A 10812-nucleotide genomic window follows, 5' to 3' on the forward strand; every position below is an offset into this window, starting at 1 on the left:
TAAGCCTGTGAAAAGGCAGGCTTCATTTTCTTCTCACTCCCCTCAATCCCAAATGGTTAAAATGGCTAATGATCTGTTGACTCTTATTAGGGGTTCTCAGCCTCCTCCCCCTAAAAGGAGTAGGGATGTTTCTCCTGAGGTTTTGTCCTGTTCAGGTTCTGATTCTTCTGGCATTTCTGCTGATGAAGAGGAATTTTCTCAGGCTTTTTCTCCTTTTGAGGATTCAGATGCAGAGGAGTCCATCCCTTCAGCCTCTCCTCCAGAGGATTTCTCTTTTGGTGATACTTTAAATACCCTCAGGGAACATTTTAAATGGGAAAGTCAGGATTATCCCCAATCTAAGAAATGGATTAGGGAGTTTCTGGATTTACCTCAGCATAAGCCTCTTGCTATTCCCTCTGTGTTGGAAGTTGTTGATGATGTTTTTCTGAAAAATTCCTTGACTCCAAATTCGGTTCCTCCTGCTCCCAGGAAACCTGACAGGTACTACAGAGTCCCTGATTCTCATCTGTTTCTTTTCAGGAACCCATTGGTGGAGCCAGAGGTTATTTCTCAAGGCCCTAAAGGAGTTAAGGCCACTGTTACAAGGAATCCTGTTCCCTCTGACAGGGAATCTAGGAACTTAGATAGGTGGGGCAAGAAAGTTTATACCTCTGCCACCCTAGCTATTAGGGCTACCAGTTGTCTTTTTCATATGCTGAAGTACCAGCAGCACACCTTGGAGGCTATTAAGTCTAGGATAGCAAGTGTACCTCTTTTGGCAGAGAGTAAAGACATGCAGGATTTACTGAATTCAGCCAGTCTTGTCAATAAGCATTCTTTACATTTTGGTTTTGACATCCTTGAAGCCTCCAGCAGGGCTACGGCTACTGAATCTGTTATTAGAAGGCATGCTTGGCTCAGAGAACAGCATCTTCCAGAACCTGTCAAGGCTAAGCTTTTGGATGTACCTTTGCATAAAGACAGTGTTTTTGGCAGCAAAGCAGAGGAGGTACTTAAGAATATGGAGGGTAAGGCCAAGTCCATGCAAACTGTTAAGGATTTTCTGCAAGTTCAAATCCCTTGTTTTAGCAGGAATTACCCTTCCAAGAGTTGGACCTTTCCGGATACCAGCAGACAGAACCGTTCCAGGACTAGAGGTTACAAATCTTCTAGGGGGCAGGCTGCTACCCCTCAAAGGTCTAGGCGTTGGCAGGCTTCCACTTCTAAGGTGGGAATTTCCAAGCCTGCATCAATCAAAACACTCTCAATGACTTTTTCCAACTTCTGCCTGTTCTTGCTTGCCAGGAGAGTCCTTTAGGGGGAAGGTTGGCCCTTTTTGCAGATGTCTGGGCCACTATCACGGACGACAAATGGGTGCTCAGAATGGTGCCCCTAGGGCACAGGTTTTCTTTTTGCACCTTTCCAACTCTCAAAGGATTCCCAGACGCTCCTCCAAACCAAAGGGCAGAAGTAGAAAAACAAATTTTGTTTTTGTCTCATCTGGGAGCAATAGAATCAGTTCCTGCTCAGCAGGTAGGCCAGGGCTTTTATTCCAGGCTTTTCCAAGTTCCAAAAAAACAAGGCACCTGGCTTCCTATCCTAGATCTTTCCATTCTGAACTCTTTTCTAGTAATTCCAAAGTTCAAAATGCTCACTCTGCATCAGTTGCTACCACTGCTAGAAAAGGATTCCTGGCTGGTAACCTTGGATCTCAAGGAGGCTTATCTGCACATCCCTATCAGGGAAAGTTGCAGGCACTATCTTCGTTTCAGAGTGGGCATGCAACATTATCAATTCTCTGCACTGCCCTTTGGCTTATCTACTGCTCCAGTCATTGCTTTTTGCAGGCAGAAGAAAATTCAGATTTATCCATACTTGGATGACTGTCTGATTCAAGCAACTTCTCAGGAACAGCTGTTAAAGGATCTGGAATTCGTAAAGACTCTTCTCTCTTCCCTGGGTTACACTCTCAATGAGGAGAAATCAAAAATGGTACCATCCAAGGAGATAACATTCCTGGGAGCGAGTCTGAACACAGCTGCCCATATGATATATCTCACCCAGGAGAAGCAGACAACGATTTCAGCTTACTTCAAGGACTTGGCAAGCCTGTCCCAGCTCCCTGCAAGGAAATACCTGCAAGCTCTGGGATTCATGGCATCTTGTATTCTCTTGATTCCATATGCAAGACTGCATATGAGTAAATTGCAGTGGTATCTCAAGAATATTTGGTGTCAACACACACAGGACCTGGATATGATGATTCCTCTGCTTCCATCTCTGCAGATAGAGTTTCGATGGTGGGCAACAGCCTGTCTACAAAACAAAGGCATGCCTTTTCGACCACCTCCTGCCACTCAAGTTCTGACCACAGACACATCGGACTATGCCTGGAAAGCACACCTGGATGGCAGATGCATACAGGACGTTGGAATGCCCAGCAGATGCACCTGCACATAAATCTAAAAGAGTTGATTGCAATTCAGCAGGCCTTACTAACTTTCAAGCATATTCTTTCTCCAGGGACCCTGCTTGTCAGGACAGACAACATCACAGTCATGTGGTACATCAACAAGCAGGGAGGGACTCACTCTTACCCCCTGACAAAGAATGAATCTTTGGTCCATGGCAGCATCCCTGGACCTGCATCTCCTAGCTCAGTTTCTTCCAGGAAGGCTCAATGTTTTGGCAGAACAGTTGAACAGGCAAACCCTGGATGCTCTTGAGTGGCAGCTGAGCAGAGCAGTCTTTTACAACATCATTCAACATTGGGGCATGCCTCAAGTGGATCTTTTCTCCTCCCCAGACAACCATCTTCTACCTCTCTTTTGCACCAGACAGCATCAGAGCAGAGCCTGGAAAGTGGACGCTCTGTCCTTCCCTTGGACGTTGCTATCAGCATACGCCTTCCCTCTTCCTCCTCTTCTTCCCAGAGTATTAGTGAAGATCAGGGATGAACGACTAAGGACTATTCTCATAGCTCCAGACAGCATTGGTATCTGCTGCTTCACAGTCTCTCCCATTTTCCTCATTGGTATCTTCCTCTGAAGCCAGATCTTTTGGTTCAGGAAAAGGGAAATATTCTACATTTGACAGCATGGCTCATTGTATGACTCCTTCCTTTTCTTCTTCCCATTCCAAGCAGGTGGTTGACTTGCTGAGGGAGGCCAGGAGGCCTAGCACTAGGAAGTCCTACACCAGCAAATGGGAAAGGTTCTCTCATTGGATGCAGGCTAGAGGGGAATCTTCTTCTCAGCCTACCCTTCCTCTGACCCTGGAATACCTGGCTGATTTGCTTCAGGGTGGTCTTTCTTTTTTCTCTGTCAAGATACATGTTTCAGCCAGTTCTGCTCATTGTTCTCTTGAACAACCCATTTTCTCTCATCCCCTGATAAAAATGTTTCTCAGGGGTGCTTGCAACTTAAAACCTCCCAGAAGAGCACCTACTCCAGCCTGGGATCTTAATTTTGTTCTAGAGAAACTCACTCTTCCTCCTTGTGAGCCAGCTGCCTCTGCAGATTTAAAATTTCTCTCCTGGAAGATCGCTTTCCTCTTGGCTATAACATCAGCAAAGAGGGTTTCGGAGCTGCAAGCTTTGATGGCCGTGGAGCCTTTTCTTATTTTCCATGCAGATAGAGTCTGTCTGAGAACGAATCCCTCCTTTATGCCTAAGTTGGTTTCTAGCCTGACTCTTAATCAGTCCATACACCTTCCTACCTTCTTTCCTAATCCTCGCAATACAGGTGAAAGGATCCTACATACTCTTGATGTGCACAGACAGCTCAGGTTTTACCTGGACAGGACTAAGGACCTTCGGAAATCAGAGCAGTTATTGGTCAGTTTTGCCCCTGGAGCTCAGGGCAAGCTTATTTCTAAGCAAACCATTTCCATGTGGATTACACATTGTATCACCTTTTGTTATTCCTTTCATGGCAAGGTTCCTCCTCAAGGGGTTAGGACCCACTCAACTAGAGTGGCTTCCACTTATGCAGCATTTTTAAGGGGTGTCTCTACCAAAGATATTTTGGAGGCTGCCACATGGTCTTCTGTTCACACTTTCACTAAGCATTACAATTTACCTCTGTTTTCGAGAGCTAGGGCAGGGTTTGCCACTGCTGTGTTGCAGGGCATTATCTCCAACCCTTGATTCTGTTGGTTCCTCCTCCCTTCTCTCTGGGCTTTGGTAATCAGCCCATTTGTTAGGACTGCAACAGTGAAACACAATGGACATAGTGCAGTTGTGTACACTTATCATAAATGTAGATGTTCGAGTGTATTCACTGTTGCAGTCCTGGTTTCCCTCCCTCCTTCCCCCTTTTTGGTCTTCTTCTATTCTCTTTTCCTAAGGTACAGGCTAATTTGGATATTATTTGCCAATGCTGGTTTGCCATCAGACTTATTTCTGGGGACTGGACTTCTGATTGTTATGGCAAGAAAGACTGAGGAAGTGATGTCGGCTGCCTCGTTTTGTATCGGACGCCCTGACGTCCTTTACAACTGACGGCAGCCGATGTCATTTTTAGTTACCTTTGGTATTCTGGCTGATCGAGGGCTACTGGGAGCTGGATAACTCATTTGTTAGGACTGCAACAGTGAATACACTCGAACATCTACATTTATGGTAAGTGTACACAACTGTACTTTTTGAGTTACCATACATTTTCTACAGGATATGGAGTTTGAAACTCAAATGTCTGTAATTAATGAATTCAGCCCTCACTGATTTGTCAGCAAACCACAAATTTGTTAGTGAACAGACCAAAAATATGAGGCAAGAATCTGAACATTCTCAGAAAATCTAGACACTTTAGAGGTATGCTCAGGATATAGATGTTGCATCACCCAATGTTAAATTTTTCACACTGTGTCAGGATGTAGTTTGAAAGATCCAAATTGTCATATGAGTAGGAGGTGAGTGAGAGTCTATATATTCTACAAAAAAGTCCACAATAAATAGTCCAATGTCCATGTTACTGGAAGCAGAGTTAGTAAGAGCTGCAGTGATAGTGCTGTGGTCTGCTCTAAACTCCGCAGAAAGTTAGAAATTAAATCAGTCAAATAGCAGTACATATGTAAGTTTATCTAACAGTTTAGCTCTGAACATAGTACTGAGAAGTAGACAGTTAAGGTAAAACCCTAAACTGAACTGAAAAGCAAAATTAATTTATTCTCTGTAATAGACAAAATGTAATTCATTGTGATTGATGAAACAGAACACCATGGATATGGTTAACTGGTTATCATAGCTGAAGAAGAGCCACTCAAAAGCTTGATAATCTGTCAGAAATTAAAAGCTTTATTTTGCAGAAAAGAAATAATGCAAATTTAATAATACTAATGGCAAAGTTTTTAGATGCAGGTACAGAAAAGTAAAAAACTCAAGTAGTAAAACAGTTTTAACTAAATTCTCTATGTAGTGATCACTCTGTCCCAGTAGACACAACAGGGTAAGCAGACAGAGAAGAATATATATATGAAAATTGTGAAATTACATTCCAAGTCCCTCAACTTACTTTTTGGAAGATCAATATATTTTTGCCAGGTTTACTGCATGAAGTATGGATTTGCAGAGTGATAAAGGGTGAAATGAAAGCTAGATGGGCTATAAAACGAAAGCGGGGGAAACCATAGTAGCTGCAAATGCAGGGAAAGGCAAACTGATCAATTGCTGAAATGGATGACAGTTTTACAACAGGAAAAATTGTTTTATCTGTCATGAAGAGTAAAGAAATTAACCACTTCATTGAGTTGTGGGATCAGGCATGATCAAACAGCACATGCATATGAATTGTTGTACAAATGTGATATAATCCTATATGGAAAATAAACAGAGGGCTAAACCTCTTCTTGACCTGTATATTAAATTATATGTAGCTGTTAAGTGATTCTAAAATAAAAGAATGACTTTGCCAATATCTGTTATTAATATATCTGCCTTCTTAAAATTTTCAATCAGGGACTTTACAAAGAACAGTTGTCTTTTTGCATAATGTTGCATCTTAAATATTTAATCAGTAGTACCATTTGTACCTACACAGTATTTTCTAATTTATAATTTTTTTGTACAGGAATATGAAGCAGGTCAAAGTCATCTCACTGCATCATTAGCACAACATTTTACTGCTGAGAATGAGCTAGAAATGCAGCCATCAAGGAACAAAAGTCAAACTTCAGCAAAGCAGCCAACGAAAACACCAAGCTGGTGTCACTGTGGAAAATGCCACCCAATGCCTAGTTATGAGGAACAACTGTGCTGCCGCAAAAGCGATGGTGAATGCATTACACAATCGTCATTGTTTGGACACCTTGTTTTGTCTAGAACAACCCTGGAGTTTTCTTTACTCTACAGAGAACCTTTACTTACATTGCACCAGGAAATAAATAACAACAAATTACGTCACATCTCATACAAACAGTACATCAGTTGGCGTTTTGGGGCTTTACAGGCACTGAATGCTGCTGTGATACCAAGTTGCAGCATATGGGAAATTAGAAACCACTATCCCAGTATAGATGGACATTATACGGGTCTCCATGACTGAACAAAATGAAACAGATTTTGCAGTGTTTTTAGTTATTTTACTTAACATATCTAACTGAACTAATAACTTAGTTGGTTAAGTTCTAACAGAGACATTTTTTAACACTAACTAGAAATGCTTCATGCAATGTTGAAATGGATGGCTGGATGATAGAACCATATCTACAGTAGTACGGCATTATAACAGAAAATGTTTTTTTAACTACATGGCAACTTGAGAAAAAGTACTAATGTAATACAGAGGTATGCATGCATGTTCATTGTAAACAACTGCAAATGGTACAATCTGAAACATTTGTAATATCTGAATGTATTCAAACTGGGTGATAGCTTTAGTGTCCTGACTTTGATTTCAATTTGGAAGGTTTACTAAATTCTGTTCTTGAAGTGACTATGCTTCAATGTCTCTTTGTGAAAACTAGATAAATATATGTTCATTTTTAGAGACCAAGAGAAAGGTAAAATACTTGTTGCCAACAGCAAAAGTATGCTAATAATGTACAATATCGACAATAACATATATTTCCAAAAGATCTCAGTAGCTGAGCTTCTGAAAGTATTTCATGTTTAATTACAATATTCATTTGAGGCTTTTCTACTTTTTATGTAGTTTGTAATAATATTTACAATGGGGGAACTATGGATACTAGAAAATGACTCAGATTATACACTGATTTAAAACCAAGCACATATTTCAATATTCTGTCTGATACTGAGGTAAAGAAAATACGAAACACCAGCCCATGGCACAGAAGGATAAAATACTGAGTGCACAGCAGATGATCAGTGTTTGACTAGTGACAAGTGCGCTGAAAGGATCAGGTGGGCAGTGTTTGACTAGTGACATGGGTGCTGAAAGGACAAGGTGGATAGTGTTTGACTTGTGACATGGGTGCTGAAAGGATCAGGTGGGCAGTGTTTGACTAGTGACATGGGTGCTGAAAGGACAAGGTGGATAGTGTTTGACTTGTGACATGGGTGCTGAAAGGACAAGGTGGATAGTGATTGACTAGTGACATGGGCGCTGAAAGGACCAGGTGGGCAGTGTTTGACTCGTGACATGAGTGCTGAAAGAACAAGGTGGTCAGTGTTTGACTAGTGACATGGGTGCTGAAAGGATTAGGTGGGCAGTGTTTGACTAGTGACATGGGTGCTGAAAGGACAAGGTGGATTGTGTTTGACTTGTGACATGGGTGCTGAAAGGACAAGGTGGATAGTGATTGACTAGTGACATGGGCGCTGAAAGGACCAGGTGGGCAGTGTTTGACTCGTGACATGAGTGCTGAAAGAACAAGGTGGTCAGTGTTTGACTAGTGACATGGGTGCTGAAAGGACCAGGTGGGCAGTGTTTGACTAGTGACATGGGTGCTGAAAGGACCAGGTGGGCAGTGTTTGACTAGTGACATGGGTGCTGAAAGGACCAGGTGGGCAGTGTTTGACTAGTGACATGGGTGCTGAAAGGACAAGGTGGATTGTGTATGACTTATGACATGGGTGCTGAAGGACAAGGTGGATAGTGTTTGACTTGTGACATGGCTGCTGAAAGGACAAGGTGGATAGCGATTGACTAGTGACATGGGAGCTGAAAGGACCAGGTGGGCAGTGTTTGACACGTGACATGGGTGCTGAAAGGACCGGGTGGTCAGTGTTTGACTAGTGACATGGGTGCTGAAATGACAAGGTGGATAGTGTTTGACTAGTGACATGGATGCTGAAAGGGCCAGGTGGGCAGTGTTTGACTAGTGACATGGGCGCTGAAAGGACCAGGTGGGCAGTGTTTGACTAGTGACATGGATGCTGAAAGGACAAGGTGGATAGTGTTTGACTAGTGACATGGACACTAAAAAGACCAGGTGGGCAGTGTTTGACTAGTGACATGGGCACTGATAGGAGCAGGTGGGCAGTGTTTGACTAGTGACATGGGCACTGAAAGGACAAGGTGGATAGTGTTTCACTAGTGACATGGGTGCTGAAAGGACCAGATGATCAGTGTTTGACTAGTGACATGGGTGCTGAAAGGACCAGGTGGGCAGTATTTGATTAATAACATGGGCACTGAAAGGACCAGGTGGGCAGTGTTTGACTAGTGACATGGGCACTGAAAGGACCAGGTGGGCAGTGTTTGACTAATGACATGGGTGCTGAAAGGACCAGGTGGGTAGTGTTTGACTAGTGACATGGGTTCTGAAATGACCACGTGGGCAGATTTTGACTAGTGACATGGGCACTGAAAGGATTGGGTAGGCAGTGTTTGACTAGTGACATGGGCACTGAAAAGACCAGGTGGGCAGTGTTTGACTTGCGACATAGGTGCTGAAAGAACCAGGTGGGCAGTGTTTGACTAGTGACATGGGCAATGAAAGGTCCAGGAGGGCAGTGTTTGACTAGTGACATGGGCGCTGAAAGGACCAGGTGGGGAGGATGGGAATGAGTAGTCAGTGCTGGCTTATCCATCCTGATATAAGCAAGACAGCTTGGATAACTGTGCTGCTTACATCTGCAGGAATGCAAATGAATTACAGCAGCATGAAGAGCCTAGCATTCCCACACTGCAAGCAGTGTGCTGCCTGGTTGAGAAGTTGAACAGTTGTGGAAGTGTACATGAACTTCCCAAGGCACTTATATCAGAGTTTGCAGGTTGCTGAGGGGGTGAGGATAGGAGAGTACGTAGCATCCGCAGACTGACATATTTTCTAACACCCAATTCTTGCCTCACTGTGAAAGAAATGGGACGGAGGGATCTCAGTTCCTCTCCGACTGATGAAGGAACAAAAAGGTCAGTCTGGTATAGAAAGGGGGAGTCACTGGGTCAATCCGGTTGGCAAAAAAAATAAAGTAGAGGTAACATGACAACTGCCCACTTTAGTAGGACTGGGGAATACAGACACAACTGCTATACAGCTGCATTCTAGGAAACATTATATAAATAAATATATTTTACCGATAAGCTAGTATGGATAATTCAGACTGGCAGCTGTTCTGTCAAATGTAAAATATGCTGCTAGCTTTACAGTGCTACTCCTCTGCCTGGAAAGAAGATGAATGAGGTGCCACCTAGGGTGGTGCAAGGGTATAATGATAAGAGGTGATGCCTTTAAGAACTTCATCTTCCAGTTTGGGTCTCAGGTGAGATATTCTGTACAGAGTCTGCATGGCCTCTCAGTGTCCACTTGGTGTTTTCTCTTGGTAGTGTGCTTTCTTCAGTAGGCCAGATGTGTGCTATAGATGACTTGGTGAGCCACTAAATTGCCCACAGGTGTAAATGAATGTATGTGTGTGCTTCCTGTAATGGGCTTGTGTCCTAGCCAGGATTACTTTCTTTGCCCCAAGTGCCAGCATGGGCTATGGTTCTTCCACAATCCTGAAATGAGTGAGATGGGTAATCTGCAAATGACAGAATGAATGGAAAATATATCACCTACTTTTTATTTCATTTTTGCCATCTAGCTATACATGGAATGTTTCAATTAGAAAATTCTGTAAAGGCACACTAAGGAAAAATCAGAAAACATATGTAAAATAATGTAGATGATACAAACAAAAAAAACTGTGGGTAAGTACTTCCTTGTTTGGAGAAAAGAATTCAGTCCTGGGTGATTTGAAGTCAGAATTATATATGAAATGCCAGGATGTGAGACATTTCACTCTGGTAGCATGTTTCTTAGCAGCCACACATACTGAAGGAGCACATGAAGATTAAAATGCCATAAATGGCTATGCAGACCTAAAGCAATAAAGTTTTACCTTCCCATGCAATAAAACCTGCTTAGTCTTCCATGCAGTGAATGACACAGTTCTCTTTGAACATTACCTAAATAGAACCAGTGGCAAATCAAACACCTTCTCTAGAGACCCAAACCTCTACTACCACATCAAAAACACCAGATGGCATGAAAGGCTCAACATATCCCTGCATCTGGAATAGGTTGCCTTTACTTTTCAAGCACAGTACCTGTTTAGCAACCATTAAAACAGGTATGGATGACTAAATGGATAATTGCAAACTTCTGCCAGGGATATGTGGAGAAAGGCAACTTAATGGGGAGCATTACTAATTTTCTACACATATTGGTTGATGTGGCTGAGCTTGTTGACTGTACCCTTTGGCTGTAAGTTTCATAAGAACCTATAAATGGCTCCCTATTAAATGTTGGCACTCAAAATGCCGAGTACCAACAAGCCAAAAAAAAAAGACAGAAAGCTCAGTTGAAGAGTGAATGTCGAAAATTGTTCTTCTCCTTAAAATAACTTTTTGCAGGGAGGGGCAAGCCTCCCCATGCTTTCCCCCA

At 42.7% G+C, this 10812-nt stretch overlaps 1 protein-coding gene across 1 annotated transcript in view; it reads left to right on the forward strand.

Annotated features, from left to right (window-relative positions):
• The window catches only part of P2RX7 (purinergic receptor P2X 7), a 414468-nt gene extending 407554 nt beyond the window's left edge, over positions 1–6914 (forward strand). The window contains exon 13 of the mRNA XM_044068649.1: positions 6051–6914. Coding sequence (XP_043924584.1) covers positions 6051–6524 — 474 coding nt within the window. The 3' untranslated portion in view covers positions 6525–6914. The remainder of the gene's footprint in view (positions 1–6050) is intronic.
• The last annotated feature ends 3898 nt before the right edge of the window (positions 6915–10812 follow it).

This window comes from Protopterus annectens, chromosome 4.part0 (assembly GCF_019279795.1).
Source record: "Protopterus annectens isolate FY-2018-M chromosome 4.part0, PAN1.0, whole genome shotgun sequence".
NCBI classification, from domain to species: domain Eukaryota; kingdom Metazoa; phylum Chordata; order Ceratodontiformes; family Protopteridae; genus Protopterus; species Protopterus annectens.